Source organism: Eptesicus fuscus, chromosome 11 (genome assembly GCF_027574615.1).
Source record: "Eptesicus fuscus isolate TK198812 chromosome 11, DD_ASM_mEF_20220401, whole genome shotgun sequence".
Taxonomy (NCBI): Eukaryota; Metazoa; Chordata; class Mammalia; order Chiroptera; family Vespertilionidae; genus Eptesicus; species Eptesicus fuscus.
Window position 1 is genome coordinate 92,218,388 of NC_072483.1, and position 22,342 is coordinate 92,240,729.

Sequence of the window (22,342 nt, forward strand, 5' to 3'; positions counted from 1 at the left end):
GTTAGCATTAGAATAAAGGAATCGAGAAAAAAGCAAGCAAGTGCAAAGGGTTGAGTTGGGATTTTGATCTTCACTTCCAGGGTAATCATAGCTAATTCATGCAGCATAATTCATGTAAGTCTGCCTTGATTTAGTGAGCCGCTTAGTCACAGGTCCTTATTGAGCATCCAGTGTGATTTTTATATTCTGCCTGAAGGTCAGGAAGTGAGCAGCTTCATCAAATGAGCGGAAGGAAAAGAATGCGGATGTCCGGAGCCCTCTGCAAAGTCCTGCCCAGAAGCAGCTGGTGAAGCCGTCGTGGGGTGGGCACCCATGCCGTCTCGGGCGCTGCGGCCACGCTGCGGCCACGCTGCTTTAGACAGATGCCTGCTGCTGCCCTGCCTCCTGCCTGACCACCACCAACATGGGTCTCCTACCCGCCTCTCTTCTTTGCGTGGGTGGGCAGAACAACAGTCCCCGAATTCGTCCACTCCTTAACCACTGGAACCTCTGCGTGTTGACGTTACGTGGCAAGGCCAGAAAGAACTGAGGTTGCCGATAGAGTTCAGGCTGCTGATCAGTCTTAAGGTGGGGAGATTGTCCTAATGATTCAGATGGGCCCAGTGCAATTACAAGGGGGAGTGAAAGGGGGAGGCCGGAGAGCCACCGTCAGTGTGATGCAGTGTGCAAAAGCCTTGGCCAGTCCTAGCTGGTAGAGAGTGTTGGCCTGCAGACTGAAGGGCACATGCCCAGGTTGCGGGCTCAGTCCCCAGTAGGGGGCATGCAGGAGGCAGCCATCAGTGATTCTCTCTCATCATTGATGTTTCTATCTCCCTCTCCCTCTCCCTTCCTCTCTGAAATCAATAAAAATATATATTAGAAAAAAAGCCTTGACCAAAATATACCTGGCTTTGCAAATGTCTCAAATTAGAGCTCCAAGTAATTTAATTTTAACTCATAATGCCAATTGGTTTTCTGTCTCCACCTCTCTGTGCATGTCCCTCTCTCAAATAATAGTAGAATCCTACATAATAAAAAGGTAATATGCAAATTGCATCACTCCGCTACGCCCACGATTGGGCCGGCTGGAGGCGCGGGGGAGTGGGACTCAGGGTGGCCGATTGGCCGGAGGTAGGAGCAGGGGGTGGGGACTCGCGAGTCCCCGACCCCCGCTCCTCCCGCCGGCCTAAACGGCCGACGCTGCGAAAGGATCCATGGGGCTGGTGGAAGACTCTGGTGGCGGAACTCGGGGTGGCTGATTGCGTGGCTGCTGGCACCTGTTTTCTGCCAGCAGCAGTTTTCCTCTGGCCACCCGCCCGATCGGAGCGCCTCCCGATCGGAGTTCCTCTCGGGGTGGCCGATCATGCTGGCGGGAGGCGCTCTGATCAGCAGGTGGCCAGAGGAAAACTGCTGCTGGCGGATAACTGGTGCCGGCAGCCAGGTGAAAGTCTATTGCACGAAACTCCGTGCAACGGGCTTCTAGTAGATGATATATTTGGATACTCTATCAAGTACTTCTGGAGAGATGCAGGAGAAACTGTTGACATGGGTTGCCCCTAATTAAGAGGATAACTTGACTAAGAGTTGTGACATTTGACGGATGGCATTTTTATTTTTGAAGGTGTTAGTTTTATAAACCATGTACAGCCAGCAAATATCAAACTATGAAGTCCAGTGTGCAAGAACATAGCATGTTTCTTGACAGCCACTAAGAGAGTGAGAACTTGATGGTGGAGAAGGGCTGCTGAAGATGGCAGTGAGGTAGGTGGTGTGTCCAGGTGGCAGGGAAATCCTAAACTTGCACTTATTCCTAATGTCAGTCTTGCCAACCCAGCTTACACCCTTAAAAATGACCAGCACCTTCCTCCCTGCTCACTTCCGCTTCCTGGATGACCTGGTTTATGATGTTACTGTTTCCAGAGTTCGGCTCGGGTAGATCCAATGCCTTTCGCTTTCTTTTTTTAAAAATATATATTTTATTGATTTTTACAGAGAGGAAGGGAGAGGGATAGAGAGCTAGAAACATCGATGAGAGAGAAACATCGATCAGCTGCCTCCTGCACGCCCCCTACTGGGGATGTGCCCACAACCAAGGTACATGCCCTTGACCGGAATCGAACCTGGGACCCTTCAGTCTGCAGGCTGATGCTCTATCCACTGAGCCAAACCGGTTAGGGCACCTTTTGCTTTCACTGTGCCTCAGGGCTTCCACTGAATATGATCTGAATATCTGCACCGTCCCCTCCCGCCGCCCCAGGGCATGCTCTCTGCAAGAACGTAGGTTATATTAACTCCTATGTCTGAAGGTCACTGCACAATTAGGCTAGAGAGTGAGGGTTCAATATTCTTTTTTTGAGAAAATCACTAGAGTTCCTGAGTGTAAATATGCATTTGCTAAGTCTATGAAAAGTGACAAAAACAAGGAATGTTTCATTATGATATTTTATTATGGGTGTCTGTAAGAAAAAATGATCAACAACCACATACAAGCTTACAAAGTGAAATTCCAACACATTCCCTGCGTTGTTGTGGCAAATCAGCCCCATGATTTGTGTGTTTTTGTTGTTGTTGTTTGTTGTTGACTTTTACACGATGAAGGGTTAGAGTCCTCTAAAGTGACATGCCAATCAATCTTGTTTGACAGGAGACATGTACAGATGGTGTGCATTTAGTGTTTGGAATGCAAGGCAACAGTTCTGGCCTAGAGTTTTAAAAGTGAAAGTACATTAGCACCATAACATGTGTCTTCAAAGTCTTCCCAAATATTGGTCATCTTGATCATTTTAGCAATGACAAGGAAGGAGGAAAGCACCTTTAAAAGCAGTTGATATCCAAGATTAAAATAATGGTGAATCTTAAAATATCTTTTTTAAATTCTTGCACTACACTCTACGTTTTTAAAAAACAAATACTTTTGAAAATAAATCAATGCAATTCATAAGTTTTACCAATGTATACATTTTTTTTTTTTCATCTTTTGGGACTTAGAGAATTCATCTGTGTTTCTGACCAGGCTGAGGTAGTTGAAACAGGGAGGTCTTTTCAAATTGTCTGAGTTTTTCAGGAAGAAAGGTTGTGCTTGAGTGGTAAGCATAGTCATTGCTCTGCTCATGGGCTGGATTCAAAGAAGTAACTCAGTGTGATTGTATGAGTGTTGAAGTTTATTTATTATAGCACCATTGAGACATTTTGAAATTGAAATTTTTAAAAAAATAGAACAAAAGGCATTTGAACTGTATTTGGTGAAACAGCAAAAAAAAAAAAAAAAAGTATCCTTCTTGGTCAAATTATACTTTTTCCAAAAATGTTGGAAATAAATAACTGGAATTTGGTTGGCCACTTGTACTGGTTGACAAGATTAGAACAAGAGGAACACATATGGAGTGTGAGGTTTTTGGCTGGGATTTTAGATAGAGTTTGGCTTATAGAAAGCAAACAGGGCCAATGTCCACGCCGAATTCTTGATCGGGACCACCAACGTCATAGGGCGCGAAGTCCACAATAGGGAGTCTCACCGCCTTGCGTGTCCGATATTCGAAGACCGTTTTGCCCCACTCCCCAGTGTGTTTCTGTAAAAAGAGCAAAAACAGGTAAGTGGTCATGACGTCACAGTTCCGTTCAGATGCCGCTTACCGCAGGGGCCCTGCTCGGAAGTGTGTCACCGGGCGATTTCATTATGTGAACAACGGAGAGCATCGGCACAAACCTCGGTGGGAGAGCCTGCTCCTACCCACCGAGGCTGGAGGGTCTAGCCTATGGCTCCCAGGCTGCGAGCCTGTACAGTGTGTTACTGTCCAAACAACACGAGATTAAACCAAGCACAAGAGGAGATGCTGCAGCCGAGAGGCACGGCCACCCTGGGACGCGGGAGGCTGTGCTGGGGTGACGGGCACACCGTCTCACGGCACCCCGCTTTCTGAATTAGGCAGAGTGCGTAGGAACCAGATGATCTGGTGATGTTTATGTTATGGATTTAAGTTTCAGTTGCCTTCGTTTCAACTGCTTTTTACTTAGTGATCGAGAGAAACATACTCATTTTTCGTGGTGTTGAACATTTCCTGCAGCGACTCAGTGGATTCTATCTAACTGGCACCAACTGCCTTCCTTCACCGGTCCGCCCTCATTATTTCTATGCCTTTTCTAGGTAGTTAGTGACATCCAGCTAGAGATGCTGAGTCAGGGTGACCGGCTGACGGGAAGGCGATGACTTACCGTGCAGCCGTCCTCCAGAACGGTGTACGTGAACTTGCTATTTCCCTCGGCCTTGAACTCGCCTTCGTTGGACCCCATCAGCCTCAGGGCTTTCTTCACGTTGCCGCTGGCGTGGTCCATGTACGCGATGCTGTTCTTGCAGTGATACGTGATGTTCTGGGAGGCCCGGCTGGAGAGCAGGCGCAGGAAGGCGAGCTGCACGTCCAGGACGTCTTCAGGGAGCTCGGGGTTGCCGTAGCTGAACTGCAGGGGGAGCACAGCCAACGGGTCAAACATTGTAGGTGCCACTGAGCGGCTCACGCATGCAGTTTGGTTACTGTAATGTAGGTTGTTCATTTATCAAGAATATTTTATGTATGAATTTTTCTCCAAGGCCAGTTGACATACCGTATTATATGAGTTTCAGGTGTACAACATAGGGATTCTACATGTCTAGGCCTTACAATGTGATCACCGAGATAAGGATAACCATCTTCACTGTGTGAGCATGTGTTTACTACATGTACAACCTAACATGTTAGAGTAGAAAATGTCTGGAGAGTTAAAAGGTGGTGGCATACTTCCTTCTAGCTCAGCTCTTAAGAGAGAAGTCGCACAAGTGTTACAAGTGGTCACCTGGATACGTAAAGTCAGCTGGGCTCTTCTGTTTATTAACCAGCCTTGGTGTGAGGAGCAAATAGCAGGAGCCAAGGCAGGCGGGCAGGAGGGTGACTCAGTGTAAGGTGGGCAGGAGGGTGACTCAGTGTTAGATGGGCAGGAGGGTGACTCAGTGTAAGATGGGCAGGAGGGTGACTCAGTGTAAGGTGGGCAGGAGGGGGACTCAGTGTAAGGTGGGCAGGAGGGTGACTCACTGTAAGGTGGGCAGGAGGGGGACTCAGTGTAAGATGGGCAGGAGGGTGACTCAGTGTAAGATGGGCAGGAGGGTGACTCAGTGTAAGGTGGGCAGGAGGGTGACTCAGTGTAAGGTGGGCAGGAGGGTGACTCAGTGTAAGATGGGCAGGAGGGTGACTCAGTGTAAGATGGGCAGGAGGGTGACTCAGTGTAAGATGGGCAGGAGGGTGACTCAGTGTAAGGTGGGCAGGAGGGTGACTCAGTGTAAGGTGGGCAGGAGGGTGACTCAGTGTAAGGTGGGCAGGAGGGTGACTCACTGTAAGGCGGGCAGGAGGGTGACTCAGTGTAAGGCGGGCAGGAGGGTGACTCAGTGTAAGGCGGGCAGGAGGGTGACTCAGTGTAAGATGGGCAGGAGGGTGACTCAGTGTAAGGTGGGCAGGAGGGTGACTCACTGTAAGATGGGCAGGAGGGTGACTCAGTGTAAGGCGGGCAGGAGGGTGACTCAGTGTAAGATGGGCAGGAGGGTGACTCAGTGTAAGGTGGGCAGGAGGGTGACTCAGTGTAAGGTGGGCAGGAGGGTGACTCAGTGTAATGTGGGCAGGAGGGTGACTCACTGTAAGATGGGCAGGAGGGTGACTCAGTGTAAGGTGGGCAGGAGGGTGACTCAGTGTAAGGTGGGCAGGAGGGTGACTCAGTGTAAGGCGGGCAGGAGGGTGACTCAGTGTAAGGCGGGCAGGAGGGTGACTCAGTGTAAGATGGGCAGGAGGGTGACTCACTGTAAGATGGGCAGGAGGGTGACTCACTGTAAGGTGGGCAGGAGGGTGACTCACTGTAAGATGGGCAGGAGGGTGACTCAGTGTAAGGTGGGCAGGAGGGTGACTCAGTGTAAGGTGGGCAGGAGGGTGACTCAGTGTAAGGTGGGCAGGAGGGTGACTCAGTGTAAGGTGGGCAGGAGGGTGACTCAGTGTAAGGTGGGCAGGAGGGTGACTCAGTGTAAGGTGGGCAGGAGGGTGACTCAGTGTAAGGTGGGCAGGAGGGTGACTCAGTGTAAGGCGGGCAGGAGGGTGACTCAGTGTAAGGCGGGCAGGAGGGTGACTCAGTGTAAGGCGGGCAGGAGGGTGACTCAGTGTAAGGCGGGCAGGAGGGTGACTCAGTGTAAGGCGGGCAGGAGGGTGACTCCAGTGTAAGGCGGGCAGGAGGGTGACTCAGTGTAAGGTGGGCAGGAGGGTGACTCAGTGTAAGGTGGGCAGGAGGGTGACTCAGTGTAAGGTGGGCAGGAGGGTGACTCAGTGTAAGGTGGGCAGGAGGGTGACTCAGTGTAAGATGGGCAGGAGGGTGACTCAGTGTAAGGTGGGCAGGAGGGTGACTCAGTGTAAGGTGGGCAGGAGGGTGACTCAGTGTAAGGTGGGCAGGAGGGTGACTCAGTGTAAGGTGGGCAGGAGGGTGACTCAGTGTAAGGTGGGCAGGAGGGTGAGTTAGTGTAAGGTGGGCAGGAGGGTGACTCAGTGTAAGGTGGGCAGGAGGGTGACTCAGTGTAAGATGGGCAGGAGGGTGACTTAGTGTAAGGTGGGCAGGAGGGTGACTCAGTGTAAGGTGGGCAGGAGGGTGACTCAGTGTAAGGTGGGCAGGAGGGTGACTCAGTGTAAGGTGGGCAGGAGGGTGACTCAGTGTAAGGTGGGCAGGAGGGTGACTCAGTGTAAGGTGGGCAGGAGGGTGACTCAGTGTAAGGTGGGCAGGAGGGTGACTCAGTGTAAGGTGGGCAGGAGGGTGACTCAGTGTAAGGTGGGCAGGAGGGTGACTCAGTGTAAGGTGGGCAGGAGGGTGACTCAGTGTAAGGTGGGCAGGAGGGTGACTCAGTGTAAGGCGGGCAGGAGGGTGACTCAGTGTAAGGCGGGCAGGAGGGTGACTCAGTGTAAGATGGGCAGGAGGGTGACTCAGTGTAAGGTGGGCAGGAGGGTGGGCAGGAGGGTGACTCAGTGTAAGGTGGGCAGGAGGGTGACTCAGTGTAAGATGGGCAGGAGGGTGACTCCAGTGTAAGGTGGGCAGGAGGGTGACTCAGTGTAAGGTGGGCAGGAGGGTGGGCAGGAGGGTGACTCAGTGTAAGATGGGCAGGAGGGTGGGCAGGAGGGTGACTCAGTGTAAGGTGGGCAGGAGGGTGACTCAGTGTAAGATGGGCAGGAGGGTGACTCAGTGTAAGGTGGGCAGGAGGGTGACTCAGTGTAAGGTGGGCAGGAGGGTGACTCAGTGTAAGGTGGGCAGGAGGGTGACTCAGTATAAGGTGGGCAGGAGGGTGACTCAGTGTAAGGTGGGCAGGAGGGTGACTCAGTGTAAGGTGGGCAGGAGGGTGACTCAGTGGAAGGTGGGCAGGAGGGTGACTCAGTGTAAGGTGGGCAGGAGGGTGACTCAGTGTAAGATGGGCAGGAGGGTGACTCAGTGTAAGGTGGGCAGGAGGGTGACTCAGTGTAAGCTGAGACGGGGAGAGCCCCTCTCACCTGGAAGCCGCCATCCATGGTCTCCCCGAACCAGACGTGCTTCTTCTCAGCACCGGGGTCTGCCCACCAGCGCTTGCGGGGCACGCTGTGCGGGCTGGCGCCGATGCACGTCTCCCCCGTCTCCATGTTGCAGAACACTTTAATGGCGTCCATCTTGCAGCCTTGGTTAGGGTCAACCCAATACTCTCCTGACAGGCACCACAAAGGACAAGGGAACTTGGTTACAAAATCCAGGACTGAGATGTGGACCAGAGTGATTGTGTGTTTGCCTGGTAAGACAGTCAGAATGCTGACTGCTAATGTACTTGCATTGTATGTACTTGCATTTTATAGTACAGCGTAATGTAAGCTCCTGTCTAATCCAGATTTATGCCGTAAGTCTAAACCTACAGTCCCCATGGTTGACTGTCCTCTACGTTAAGTAATTTCCTGGAGTGACTCCAAGGCAATGTTCCAAGCCAAGGTGTTTAAGAGCTTGAAATAAGGGTGCCTTTCAGAAAGAATTAACCCAATATATGCAAAATCTTACACTACTGCAATATGAAATTGCATGTGATACTCTGGAATTTTTCATTTGGATTTTTTTAATCTGAAAAAAATTAATAATTTGATTTATTACTAAAAGTAGATTGCATTATTTCAATAATTAGATTGCAAACTTTGTCTGCATCAAATTACATATATTTGATCCTCAGAACACAGTGATAAACATTGCTTTATCACTCACACAAGCTTGTGATGATACGCAGAAATACACCAAGCTATGATTTTATTACAATTTCTGCAAAACTGTCTTTAAAGTGTCCCACTTTGGGGTGCTGTGAAGGAATTCGGGTCACACTTTAAGTTCCTGTTTTCCTCTCACGGTGTCAAGCAGTTTCCCTTCAACTACCATCTTGAAACCCCGTTTCTGCTCTAACAGCACAGCCCTCGGATGCATGTTCCTCTCCCCTGAACCCCAGTACAGGCAGCTCTCCCTGCGCTCCCCCCAACCCCCCCACCCGGCCCGAGGCGCCCCCACCTACCGCTCTGGAGCTCGGGGTGGCAGAACTTCAGGTCTCGGCAGTTCCGGGCCGGGTTTTTGCGAGAGCCGTCGGGGCTGATGAGGCTTTCCACCTGCCCGCTGACTGACTTGAGGGAAGTCATGATCTCCTCGGTGTTGATTTTGAAATCCAGGGGTTCGTCTCCGTAATAGGGGGCAAACCCACCAGCCTTTTCCCCTCCAGCGCCGGCGATGGCAGCTGCGCCCCCACCACAGCAGGGGCCGGGCGCGCCGGGGGGTCCAGGGGGGCCTGGCTGGCCTGGGTGGCCTGGGGAGCCCTGGGGAAGGGAGAACATACATCATGGAGGTGTACTGTTTGTCTCCGTGAGGACATGTGACAGCCCAAGAAAAGCTGTTAAAGACCATGGGTGCCTGAGACAGCGTCACTGTTTTACCAAAGGCGATGTGACCAAAGGGTAACAAACTGACAGTGGTTCTGGTTCACCCCCAGGGTGCGTGCTGTTCTCTGTGTGAGAGTCCGTGGTGCTGGAGCACGTGTTCACTCCAGGGGGCTCCTTCTGGGTGAGTGACGTAAGCAATGCTAATGCGGACCGGGTGTCTCCCGTGTCAGGCACCTCCCGTGTCCCTCATCTCCCGTGTCAGTCACCTCCCGTGTCCCTCATCTCCCGTGTCAGTCACCTCCCGTGTCCCTCATCTCCCGTGTCAGTCACCTCCCGTGTCCCTCATCTCCCGTGTCAGTCACCTCCCGTGTCCCTCATCTCCCGTGTCAGTCACCTCCTGTGTCCCTCATCTCCCGTGTCAGTCACCTCCCGTGTCCCTCATCTCCCGTGTCAGTCACCTCCCGTGTCCCTCATCTCCCGTGTCAGTCACCTCCCGTGTCCCTCATCTCCCGTGTCAGTCACCTCCCGTGTCCCTCATCTCCCGTGTCAGTCACCTCCCGTGTCCCTCATCTCCCGTGTCAGTCACCTCCCGTGTCCCTCATCTCCCGTGTCAGTCACCTCCCGTGTCCCTCATCTCCCGTGTCAGTCACCTCCCGTGTCCCTCATCTCCCGTGTCAGTCACCTCCCGTGTCCCTCATCTCCCGTGTCAGGCACCTCCCGTGTCCCTCATCTCCCGTGTCAGTCACCTCCCGTGTCACGCCGGCATTAGAATCCTGAGCCCAGGTTTGTCATTAACTTTGTGTCTTTGGGCTGATCACTCACTTGCCTTTTAATTGCCACATGTGTACCTTGTGGGGGGAATAGTCTTTATTCCACTGACCCCAAAGGTATAGGATGGAAAGGTATTAGGAATGAAATTCTGGAAGCTCTCTGAGAACGAGAAAGTACTACACACACGGAGCTCATAAGACCACGGTAATAATCATAACCGCGTGTCTTTTTCCCTGGGATCCACCGCAAACCCACGCCTGCCCACCCCTGCGTGTGCAGCTCATTCTGTTCCTCGTGGTTGCGGGGCTCCACTGTGAGAGCACAGGCAGAGAGCTGGTTATTGGGGCGCATGTCTTTATGTGGACACACCTGTCACCTGATCAAACTGTAAGGAAGGGTTTTCTCCTCGTGGCAGGGCGAGAGTCTTAACGTGGTGGGGAATGCCTTAAAGTCCCTGTGCATTCTCCAAACCAAGTCGGGTGACTGCGTTGTATTGAGCTCACTCTGGTTTCAGAATATGGCAGAGTGTTTCCGGAAATGTGAAGGTGAGAGCAAGTCAAATGCGTGCGTCTGTGAGGGATGTCTCACCTCGGACCCTCTTTCACCTCTGTTCCCTCGAGGCCCTGGTGGTCCAATGGGACCTGGATGTCCACTGGTGCCGTCTTTGCCGGGGGGCCCGCTGGGTCCAACAGGTCCCTAGAACAGGATCATGATGTCACGGTGCTGGGACACCTTCCTTAGGTGCGAACAGGGCGGCAGCGTGGGCCTTCCCGTTCCCCCCGCGGTACTTACCCTGGGGCCTGCGGGTCCTGGGCTCCCGACTGCCCCTTGGTGACCGGCAGGGCCCTGGGAGGAGAGGCAGGGCAGACAGGAGTGAAAACTTGGAAAGGTTAGGAAACTGCACATTCCAGATCAGAGCAAGGAAGACGGGGATCGTGATAAAACCTAATTTCCTTTCCTTCCGTCTCCCCACTGTCTCCTGCCAGCTGCTATTTCACATACGTCCTTGAATCCATTCCCCATCTCTCTTAGCATATACTTTCAGAAATGAACATTTTCTACTCTCAGTGCATACAACGTGCCTGTCCCGTCGGTTAAAGAGCATTGACGGGGGTTTTCTAACAAAACGACGCACTTACTGGAGAGCCGGGGGCACCGGGGTTCCCGGGGAATCCTCGATGTCCTTTGATGCCGTTGGAACCACGCTCACCTGTTTCGCCTTTGTCACCACGGGGGCCTTGGGGACCCTTTACAAAAACACATGTCCAATCAAGGCTGTATCCGCACACTCATTGGGAAAACACAGTAGAGTTTATGCCGATGACATCCTCTTACATTCCGGCATTCTCTTAGACATCCCATCAGCACACCAATGGGATTTTGGACTGATAATTGCATGACACCCCAATAATTGATGTGTATATCCTTGGCCCCAAGGAACTTTGGGGTCCTGAATTGCTTTCTGCATCATTGAAGGAAAGTTGAACCTCTGATCCATAGTTCTGTGTTCTGTCATCCCCTTCCCCCGAACATGCCAGAAAAGAGAACATCCCTCGTTAGAATAAGTTAAGAAAAGAACGTGACTTACAGCAGGACCGCGGACACCCGCAGGACCTGGGGCTCCAGTAGGGCCAGCAGGGCCCTAAAATAAAAGGGAACACAGAAACACACGGAATTACTCACTTGGCGACACATCTTTGTTTGATTTAAAAGTTAATTTCATTGTGAAGGAATAGCTGTGCTTACTGTTATTGAAAGTTAGTGTCATTTCCTCCTTCAATGCCCTTTCCCTGTTTATATCTTTACCAGGGGGTCTAAACAGACAAGCTGAGAGCGTCCTATTAACCCCGCCTCCCCTTTACCTGGTAAGTGTACACTTGGCCTGGTCAGTACCGTTTTGGATTTTAGTAATGAATTCGTCACTGAGTACCGCCAGAGACTTCCCGTGTGGCCTTATGACCGCAGTTGCCTATGGAGTGACTAGCGTGAAAACTGCACCACGAGTGGTGGTCCATCTTTTTGGTTGGCAGATGTGACATTCTGTCTGCTACCTGCTAACCTCTCCATGGAGGAAGACAGACAAGTGAAGAGAGATGGTGCGCATCAGGACTCACAGTTTCTCCTCTGTCACCACTCTTTCCTGCGGGACCCACGGGACCGGGCGGGCCGGGATGTCCAGGGGAGCCAGGGGCGCCAGGAGAGCCATTTTCACCACGATCTCCCTGTGGGAAAATGCCAGGTCCAGAACCAGTGTGACCGGCAGCTGGGGTTCCAATGGCACCTGCCTGCTGTCCGTGTGTTTGTCATACCTTGGTCCCGGGAGTTCCATCGCGGCCCGGGAGACCATCGGATCCAGGGTTTCCCTGCGGGAAGAGAAGAAAGAAACGGAGAAATGACATGCACCTCTTTGGAACCACTCCAACGCCACTGCCGCCATGTCCCTCAGCGGGAACACTACCCGCCCTGGAGCGGATGAGAGTTGGTTCTGGGGAGTAAAACTTGGTAGATGTTACAGTGGGCTGGCCCTTCCCAGGCTGACAGGCCTAAGGGCAGTATGTCTGTGGTGGTAAGTTTCCTGGGTGAGACAGGGAGACAGGATGAGGGAGAAAATGTCCAATAGGAACCCTTAAGGGAGAGATGATAAATAAAAGCGGGACAAACAGTACTTTCAGCTGATACTAGAAATCTACAATTAAAGGAAAAGCCAATTACGGCAACACGGAGCACATTTCCACCCGGAAGGAATGTTGTAACTTGTGTGTCCCCACCCCAACTCCTTTCTTTCTTTACCCGGAGGTCATAGTCTCCCCAGGAATGGCCATTCATTGAGTTGTATCAATGAACATGGACATTGAGGCGGTTCTAAGTTCTAATGGAAAGAATGTCTGTTCTGAGAAAAGGAAGGCGAACCTTGGCAGGCGGCCATGTTTACACTCTTAGCCCTGAAGGTCCCGTGTAACTCTCGCTTAACTAAGTCACCCAGACCACCTGGCTGGTGGCTGTTCCCAGACCCGGCACTCACATCGCGTCCCGGTTCGCCCGCTGTCCCCGCCAGGCCAGGCAGGCCTTGGGGTCCAGGCGGCCCGCGCTCTCCATTGTGACCGCTGGGTCCAGGTTTCCCGGCTTCACCCTGTGTGAAACATACAAGGCATTTTTTAAACCGAAGGACTAAACGAATATCATGTGATTAGAAGTTTAAATCAACTTCTGCTGAACTGGCTCCTAACTCAGTCTCCACCACAGGGAAAAGCTTGGGAGAAGCAAACTTCCTGCGCTTTCTAACTTTTCCAGGGACTCTGGGCACCGGAGGGCTGAGTCAGACACAGGTGGTCTACTCAGCATCCATCCTGACAGGAGATGTGCACACAGGCGTGGCCATTACGAGAAAAACGTAAGGGTGAGCCACCATGAAGCTCTGGGCTTGTGGTGACCATGACAAGGAAGTGACATTGGACATCTGGCTCCACCTACAGAATATACACCTACTACCTTTGTTCATGTACATCGAACACATTCAGATGTTTTACAATATCATATGACCTTTACGTGTAAAGAGGTGCTGGAGGTACCGAAATATGAGCCTTCATAAAACAGAATTGTATTGTCCCGTTTGCTAAAGGAATATTTAAGATGCTAACCACTGGGATATCAAAGTCGTATTAGTGAAGACCAGTCAGGAGCGCAGAACGAACTGAGTTGATGAGTAATCGCTACCAGTTAGAGGCTTTCATAGGGCCCTACGCCGACAGGATTTCCCCTCAGACTCACGCTCAACAAACTCCCTCATCCTGTCTCCCCATCTCAGTTGGTAGGGAAATACCTTATTCTGTGACCTCCACGCTGTGCGCATGCCCCAGGCTGGCCTATGAGGTGCACTGCTTTGTACTCTGGAGCCTTAAGCAACATGCATGCTTCCCCCAAATGTGAAAAGATCAGGAATGTTCATCTGTTCCAGGAACACCTGCGCACTCTGTCCTTGCTGTGGCTCAGCGTCCCCCAAGGCTGCCAGGAAACAAGGGGCCGGCGATGCCAAGACCACACTCACCTTAACGCCTTGCGGGCCAGGACTGCCCCTGGCGCCGGGCATGCCCGGGGGCCCCGCCAGACCCCGCGCGCCGGTGATGCCTGCGATGCCGAGCGGGCCTGGGGCTCCCTGCGGGCAGACAAGAGAGCTCAGTGTCCTTCAGGGGAGCCGCTTCCGGAGCGAGTTAGGGAGGGAAACGGCTGGTTCGCTGCTCACCGGAGGGCCCTGAGAGCCGGGGGATCCCTTCTCGCCGGGCGGGCCAGCGTCACCTTTAGGGCCGGAAATCCCGGGGCTGCCGGGGCTGCCACTGTTCCCGGGGGGGCCCGGGGGGCCGTCCTTGCCTGGAGCACCGCTGGCGCCTGGGGGGCCTGGGTTACCCTACAACACAGGTTCGACATTCGAGTATTTGAGAATGAAAACATTGAAGATTCTTCCCTCTTCTACCTGCATCCCAACAACTGTCGGTGGGACTTATACAAGCAGGGGCGTGAGGGGAGCTTCTCAGCGGTGTGGGTTCCCTTTGGGGGGGGTGAGGAAACGGGGGGGGGAGGGAGGTATGGGGGGGTGCTTACGTTGTTGCCAGGAGGGCCGGGGAGACCGCGGCCGCCGGGGAAGCCAGCTGCGCCCTGCGGAAGGACAGCGTGTTGTTGGATTTCAAGTAGAGCAAACAGTTGAGCACCCCACACACACACACACACACACACACACGCACACATGAAGGACAAGCATGTGGTGGGGGGGGGAGCCGCCTTCTACTGTGAGTCGCTGTGGTTTGTTTTCCCCTTGGGATTTACATACGACTCCTCTGTGAGTCCGTGCCCATGGTTTGTATACTCTCGTTGGGGACCTAGTGCTTTCAAAGCAGCTCATAGACGGATGGAACCGAGGCAGGCTGTGCGATAGCGGCTCAGAGGGGCACTTACCGGGCCGCCAGGACTGCCGCGTTCACCTTTGACACCCGCGGGACCAGGGGGACCCTGTGTGGAACGGAGGCGAGAATGACTCCCAAGAAGAGCGTCACATCACGTTGGGCAAAGCATGAAGCCTCTGCCAACCAGTAACTCCGTGTGATCATCGTTTTGCAATTTACACACGTATCCCATCATGCTGTCCTGCCCCTTAGACTCAGACAACGCTCTATGTCGGTTACATCTCAATAAATCTGGGGAAAACCCTGCAATAGAAGTAAGAACCCCTCCCCCCAAAACAACAAAGCGCAACTCTCCGAAGAGCTGATTGAGATGCTGTTCAGCCCATTGGGCCAAGCTTCAGACTCAGAACTGTGTTGCTATGGAGACTGCACCTGTCGCCGTGACCAGCGCTCAGGCTGACAGAGTGAGTCCCGCCAGGAGCTGCGGAGAAGGTGAGCGAAGACTTACCGCGGGCCCAGCGCCCCCGGCGGGGCCTGCGACCCCAGGGGGCCCGCTCTCGCCTCTCTCGCCAGGAGGGCCTCTCTCTCCTTTACCGCCAGGCTCGCCGTTCTGTCCCTGCGGCCAGAAACAGCACGAGTGAGCGGGGTCTGCCACCGCGCCCGCAGCTTACCGTTCCTCACAGCGAGAACCAGAGCCAGCCCGGGGGGAGGTGACAGGAGGTCAGAAAGACGGTCCTTGGAGGACAGCCCTGATGCTTTCCTGGTGGAAGACTACACCGAGACAGCATGAATATGAAAAGATTAAGAATTTTCATCTGTTAATGTGTGTCACGCGGCGACAGTCTCTCCGGGGACCGTGTGCCCGTGGAAGTGGGCACAGGGGTGGATCTGAGGAAGGTGGGGCTCAGAGCTCATTTTCAGGGGGTCGTCCTCTGAGGAAGGACTTGCCCATGTCAGAGTGCGCTTGGAGGCAGGCACCTGCTCCCCTCACTGGCCTGGCACAAAGCAGGGCGGGGATTCCAGCCTCATCTTAAGAGTAAGGAGAGAGACCAAGTAAAAAGGGGGAGGAGCTAAAGGAAGCTGATCGGACAGGGAGTGAGGGAGTGAGTGGCTGAAGCAGGGCTATATCCAGACGCAACTTAGACTTCTGCCATTTTTCAGCTAGATAGGACTCTGGGCTGTGTGACATGTATGTTTTTTTCAAGTACAGTTTACATTTAATATCATTCATATTCGTGTCAGGTGTGCGGCACAGAAGTTAGACAATCAGATCCTCTACAAAGAGCCTCCCCGCTATGGCCAGTGCCCTCCCCCCCCCCCCCCCCCCCCCGGCACCGTATATCATCACCGTATCGTGGACTCTCTCCCAGTGCTGCACTTAGACGGGGGGCCACGTTGGGACCACCAATGTGTAGCTCTTGATCCCTAATGTTCATACTTACGGGGGCGCCAGGGAAGCCGGCGGGGCCGGGGGGTCCGCCTTCGCCTCTCTCACCCTGGAGGGAAAGGATCCTTGTTAGTCCCGGAAGACAGCCTCCCACAGGGACCACGCATCCGCCTCTACATCATCTCATCTCTCCTTTAAGGAGGAAGTGAACGCAGGTAACTGTTTTCATTTCTGAACAAAATAAGTTGCGAACAACACCCAAACCATTGATTCCTTCTGCCTCTGACCGTGACAGTGTTTGCAAGAATCACAACTTGAGAATTCTGATGTATTGAACGCACCTAATTGTATAACTCTAAGGAATGTAAGGATTTATGCACACGGTAGGTGGGTTGAGAAATCGATCAGCCAATAATGAATGAACAACATGTACTCTATATCTCTCCTGAGTCCCACACCCCGGAGGCAGAGAACCTCAGATCTAGACGGAGCCTCGGGCTCAGATTCTGCAGGTTAGGACATGCTCATTTACCAAGGAATATTACTTGTGCGAGTTTTATATTTCCCCCAAATCACTTAGCAAAGAAGGCAGGACGTAGCACTGTCCTGTGTGAGCTCTGCGTTTGAGAACTTGAACTTTTCTAGCATGTTGTGTGACTCCTACAGCCTGCGTCCCACCGTGAGTCGTGGGCTTCTGGGCACAGCTGCGCACGACCAGCAGCCGCTGCGTGTGTGGGTCGAGAGGGTGCGGAAACGCCTTTCACACTTACAGGGCTTCCGCGAGGACCAGCTATGCCCGGAGGCCCGGGGGCACCGCCTTCGCCCTTTAAAGAGAGAGAAGAGGAACGATGTGCCCATCATCCCAAAAGCTAAGAGATTTTTGTTGTTGTCTCCAAGTGGTGTGAAGGGTTACCTTGTCTCCAGGCTGACCAGCGGGGCCAGGGGGGCCGATGGGGCCGGTAGGACCCTAAAGAAAAGAGAAACATTTTCAATTTTGAAGACAGAAAGCATCAGCTTCCTGTTAACCACACAGAGAACAAAGAGGCATGTTATTCAGCGAATATGCTAGATAATACGATTTCTTTTATTGCTGGGATGATAGTCTCTTCCATGTGCAAGGACTTCAGAGCTTAGTGACTATAAGATTCTAAGGAATGACTCTAAAGGGTTACAAGATTCAGGAGAAGTTTATTGACTTATTTTTCTTTTTGTTGCAGAAGGTAAATGAGACGTGATGTAAGCTTATAGTGATAACTTAAAATACATTGCCTTATTCCACTGCTTAATAATTCAAAGTGTGTCATCTGACTACACAAAATGTCATTACACATATCATGTTTTCAAGTGGACATTTTACTTATTTACGTAAATAAAATATTAGTTTTTTTTTTTTAATTAGATGATGTCTTACCATCTAGTCTGTCAAATGGGACGTCTTTATGAATTTTTAAGGCAACGATAGTAAATATATCTATGTAATGTCTTAGATTTCATGTTTATTTCGCATGTTTATTGTGTACCTATGACTAGATCTAGAAGATGTCTGCTAATGGGAACAGAATTGATTATGTGTTTATTTCTTCTAACTTTTTTTGGAAATAGTTGCAGATTCACAGAAGGTTGCAAAGAAACATACAGGAAACTCCTGTACACCTTTCTCCCAGCTTCCCCCGGTGTGACACTTCACCCAGCTGTAGTCCAATAGCAACATCCCTGGTGTGACACCTCACACAGCTGTAGTCCAATAGCAACACCCCCGGTGTGACACCTCACCCAGCTGTAGTCCAATGGCAACACCCCCGGTGTGACACCTCACACAGCTGTAGTACAGTAGCAACACTAAGAAGTCAGCACTGGTACAACAAACAGAGCTTACTCGGGCCTCTCCGTGCACTCGTTGGTGTGTGTGTGTGTGTGTAGCTCTATGTAATTTTTATCACACGTAGCCTCACATGACCACCATCATAATCAAGACACATGGTACAGTCACACTCAAACTCCCTCCTTCGCCTGCCATAGCTACAGCTGTCGCCCCCACCCCATTCCTCACTCCTGGCCCCACGCGCTGCCTGCCCCTCCACGGAATGTTGTTCTCAATGGGACGTGGATGGAATCACGCACGGCGTCTCTTTTTGACGTGACTTTTCTTCCCTCAGCATGACGCCCGAGGTCTATACAGATCATTGCGGGTATCCATAGTTCATTCCTTTTCATTGCTAAGCAGTATGCCAGGGTGTGGCTTTACCCCAGAATGGCAGTGTGTTTTGTTTTGTTTTTAATAAAAAAGTTCCTTCATGAGCAGTACTGATTATCTTGGATTTTAGTGACTCACTATGACTTTAGCTTGTAACGTTTATCCTACTTTGGGGACTTTTCCATTCTCAGGTCATAGTTGCATTGTCGGGTGGTGAGAGATAGAAATCAGAAATTTCAACTATCACATCCTTTGGGTCTTCTCAATGCCCAGAAGGCAGCAGAGTCTGATCTAACTTATCGTGAACAGTTTGGGGAACAGACAGAAGTCGAGGTGACGGAACTATTTTCTGTCAAACACAGACAAGGCCAGTTTCTCCCCAAGCGAGTACTCACCCGGGGACCATCTTTTCCAGGAGCCCCGTCAGCACCGGCGGTGCCCGGTTCGCCCTGTCAAACAAAGGCCAGTGTCAGCCGCTTGGAAGTGTCCTCACTGGGAACCTGCCCCAAGAGGAGCCACCTGCAAGGCTTACTGGGTAAATACCAGGTGTTCTGGTTACAGCAGAACTTCACGTACTGTAAGAGGATAGCATTGATTTGGAAAATAGATTGCTTCCCAGCAGCCATATTTCCCTTTTACCCACCAAGTCTGTTTTGTTCCATAATTAACAAAAGGTGAGCCCGTACCTTGTCACCCTTCGGGCCGGCGCCTCCAGGGCCCCCTCTTTCTCCAGGCATCCCTTGCAGTCCAGGGGTACCAGCAGTCCCGGGTGGTCCAGGGGGACCAGCGGGGCCCTAGCATTCAAGGAGAAAAGGTAAATTGCAAGAAGGAGATGCAGTGCATTGTGTAAAGTCCGCGTGGCCCGGATGCTGGGGCGTTTACCTTGCCTCCATCGGGACCAGGGGGCCCTGCTCCACCTCTTGGTCCCATGGGACCTGCCGCTCCGGGAGGCCCACGCTCACCAGGGGCACCAGAATCTCCCTGTCGTGGGAAAATGTAATATCCTGTTAGGAGACCCAATGCCAGAGAGGTGCCCAGCACCCTCAATTGCAGTATTTCCATGCAGACCACCAGGTTCTTAAACTTACATTTTTGAACAATTGGGGAATTTTTATAAAAGACATTTGATTCCCTGAGTGGGAACGGAAGTCTTAAAGGTGGCCCCAACGAGGCGACCTTGACACCTGGTCTGATGAAAACGATTCTAATCGTTCTATTCACAAGAGCAAGCTCTGCAAGTCCCTCTGCCAAGGCAGTTCTTTCTAGAGAATCCAGGCACGGGGAAGGTTTTTCTTTTGCAATGTCAGGCCCCAGTGGATTCTGGGTGTTGATTAGGTCAGAGGACGTGGCGTTCCAGCTGCGGCCAATGTAATCCCTTCGCAATGTCTTGAGTCGCCCTGGGTGTGTTCCCCAAACATTGACAACGTTGTGCTTCTTAAAAAGAGCTTTTGGCCACCACATACTAGGACGAGGTCCCGAACCAGTCGCTCGGTAACATGCTTACAACAGCAGGAAGCAAGCTGGGAGACTCACCTTGCCTCCCGGCGCTCCAGGCGCCCCGGCCTCGCCCTTCGGGCCCTAGGGGATGGACAGACTAGAATGAGGCTCCATCGGAGCGCGTGTTATGGAATAGAAGCTAGACACACATTAGCCTTGCCTCCAGACGGCACCGTTTGTCACGCCGAGGTCTGCACTCTCTCTCTAGTTCCTTCTGTTTTATGCTCAAGCTCAAGCTCAAGCAAGGTCACAGTTGCGATAGAAAAGCTTTCCTTTGTTTTGTTCATGAACATCTCAAAACTGAACGTTAAAACTCAGGCCACATGGCATGAGGAAAGGCAACACTGAACAAGCAGGAAGTGAGGACAACGCGTTCTTTTGGTTTCGGGGTTCTGAGGCAATGACAGGCCACTTACCGGCTCACCAGGCTTCCCGTTCTCCCCGGGGGGCCCGCCGGTCCCGGGGATGCCCTAGGAGGAATCGGAGTTGTGAGTCATCACTTCACACTTTGCCTGCACAGAAGCTCTAGCTCGGATGTTTCTGCTAAGTATTAAAATTTGCGCTCAGTGGTCTTTGTAGAGGCAAAAACATTCCGGCTCTCAACATGCAGTGACAGAGGTGGGACACCCATGTTACAAAGCAGTGTTCTTCTCGCCGCCTCTTTTTGTGTAAAGAATAGAGGGAGATGTTTACCAAAACGAACTGATGATCACGGTGAACGTATTTAGCTACATTAGTTTAAGTTCTAGTAAAAGTATACACATACAGAATTATGTGAACTCACTTATTTTAGCATTATTAATGTTAAAAATTTTTAATTAGTAATACTCATTCTGGACTAGACATAGAAATTATTGGAATTATGCCTGTGTATTCACATTATCTATCATTGTATTTCAGGTAGAAGACTAAAGACCCGCAAATTTTAACCTTAAGATAAATTATGATCTATTAGTGTCACACACACACAAAAATAATAACAATAGCTACCAGAGTACTTGATTAAAAGCAGGTGTCCAGTGACGAGTTAAATAAATTCTTACCTGCAATCCTTGAGGGCCAGGGGGTCCTGCATCTCCTTTGTCACCACCTGGCCCCTAGGGAAGAGAATATGATGAGATTCTCAGTGGGAAGACACCTTTCCTACTTAGCACACACAATTTCCCTTCAGAGGCTGGTGGCTTCATCTAAAATGAGCCGTGGGAAAGGAGGGAAGATTCTGGCCTGGAAGTGACGCAAGAGACCTTGCAATGCACACGTTCCTCAGTGCCAGCAGCCAGCCCGCCAGCTACATAAGCAGCAGAGTGATTGCTGGGAGAACTGTGACGATCCAGTGCCAGAGGCTGTGCCGTTCCCCAAGTCTTCCCTCCGCCCTCGCCCACCCCACATCTGCAGGTGTGGGTACACCTGCCTGCGGTCCAGGGGGGCCCGGAGATCCAGCTTCACCATTCTTTCCAGCAGGACCCTGAAAACAGACGTTAGAGGAGCCATGGGTTGGGGGTAAGTGCCTGCAGGGCAGGGGTGGGAAGCAGGGGGTGGAAGCTACATACCGGGGGGCCAGGACCTCCAGGGCCACCTCGCTCTCCGTTTTTGCCAGGAGCACCCTAAAGAAATGGCCAGAGTTCACCAATCCCAAAGAGGAAATAACTCATCATAGTGTTCCCTCAGAGTTTTGACCTGCCTCTTACAAACATTCACACACACACACACAGTCACACAGTCACACACACATTCACATACAAATATGCACACTTACACACATTCACACACACAGTCACACACACATTCACACACACATTCACACACAAACATGCACACTTATACACATTCACACACACGCACTCACACACACATTCATATTACACACATTCACACACACACAGTCACACAGTCACACACACATTCACATACAAACATGCACACTTACACACAGTCACACACACATTCACACACACATTCACACACAAACATGCACACTTATACACATTCACACACACGCACTCACACACACACATATTCACACACACATTCACACGCACACTCACACTCACACACCCACATTCACAACCCAAAACTACTTTCTATAACTAGGTTTCCACTGTCCCCAGAAGTCAACCAAAACACACTTTAATGCCCTTCCCCCAGGCACTTTGCTTTGCAATGTTCTGCGCTCTGGAGCGGAGATGGAACCCTGGCCGTCTCCTGCTCCCACACGGAGGTACACGGCCCAGGGCAGACAGTCAGTGAGGACACCCAGGCAGACTCACATCGTTTCCTTTGGGACCAGGGAACCCCATGACGCCAGGCTGACCCCGCGGGCCGGGGGGGCCTTGGGAACCTGGGCGGCCGCTCTCTCCTTGAGGTCCCTGATGAGAATACGCCGCGTTAGGAGAGGCTCAGTACAGACATGACCCACACAGACACCTCACACAGCCAGGCCACAGGCGTGCGGCGGGCAGGTGCCCCGCGTGCCGCCCTCCCCGGGGCTCCCACAGGAGGTAGCGTGTACCTACCGGAGGCCCCGGCTTCCCGTCGCTGCCTGGTCCTCCTGGGCTCCCGGGCACCCCCTGGATGGGAAAGTCATGGAGGTGCTTTAAACACGGTTCAGACACCGGCGTCCCTCTGCACCATGTGGACATCCCCACGCACAGAGGTAGCCGCAGGCGCATGCATTTTTGTGCCGGGCCAGTGTTTTAGCTAA

General features: G+C 51.9%; 1 protein-coding gene across 1 annotated transcript in view; it reads right to left on the bottom strand.

The window, feature by feature from the left end:
* Window positions 1–2,421: 2,421 nt before the first annotated feature.
* COL3A1 (collagen type III alpha 1 chain) overlaps window positions 2,422–22,342 on the bottom strand; it is a 40,903-nt gene continuing 20,982 nt past the window's right edge. Inside the window, exons 23-51 of the mRNA XM_008146515.3 lie at window positions 22,155–22,208; window positions 21,909–22,007; window positions 21,192–21,245; window positions 21,053–21,106; window positions 20,685–20,738; window positions 20,058–20,111; window positions 19,678–19,722; window positions 19,027–19,125; window positions 18,831–18,938; window positions 18,540–18,593; window positions 16,864–16,917; window positions 16,721–16,774; window positions 16,006–16,059; window positions 15,072–15,179; window positions 14,616–14,669; window positions 14,265–14,318; window positions 13,909–14,070; window positions 13,714–13,821; window positions 12,691–12,798; window positions 11,978–12,031; window positions 11,783–11,890; window positions 11,257–11,310; window positions 10,808–10,915; window positions 10,461–10,514; window positions 10,257–10,364; window positions 8,540–8,834; window positions 7,515–7,702; window positions 4,192–4,434; window positions 2,422–3,548 (exon numbers count right to left, since the gene is read on the bottom strand). Of these exons, the coding sequence (XP_008144737.2) occupies window positions 3,402–3,548; window positions 4,192–4,434; window positions 7,515–7,702; window positions 8,540–8,834; window positions 10,257–10,364; window positions 10,461–10,514; window positions 10,808–10,915; window positions 11,257–11,310; window positions 11,783–11,890; window positions 11,978–12,031; window positions 12,691–12,798; window positions 13,714–13,821; window positions 13,909–14,070; window positions 14,265–14,318; window positions 14,616–14,669; window positions 15,072–15,179; window positions 16,006–16,059; window positions 16,721–16,774; window positions 16,864–16,917; window positions 18,540–18,593; window positions 18,831–18,938; window positions 19,027–19,125; window positions 19,678–19,722; window positions 20,058–20,111; window positions 20,685–20,738; window positions 21,053–21,106; window positions 21,192–21,245; window positions 21,909–22,007; window positions 22,155–22,208 (2,790 nt within the window). The 3' untranslated portion in view covers window positions 2,422–3,401. The remainder of the gene's footprint in view (window positions 3,549–4,191; window positions 4,435–7,514; window positions 7,703–8,539; window positions 8,835–10,256; window positions 10,365–10,460; window positions 10,515–10,807; window positions 10,916–11,256; window positions 11,311–11,782; window positions 11,891–11,977; window positions 12,032–12,690; window positions 12,799–13,713; window positions 13,822–13,908; window positions 14,071–14,264; window positions 14,319–14,615; window positions 14,670–15,071; window positions 15,180–16,005; window positions 16,060–16,720; window positions 16,775–16,863; window positions 16,918–18,539; window positions 18,594–18,830; window positions 18,939–19,026; window positions 19,126–19,677; window positions 19,723–20,057; window positions 20,112–20,684; window positions 20,739–21,052; window positions 21,107–21,191; window positions 21,246–21,908; window positions 22,008–22,154; window positions 22,209–22,342) is intronic.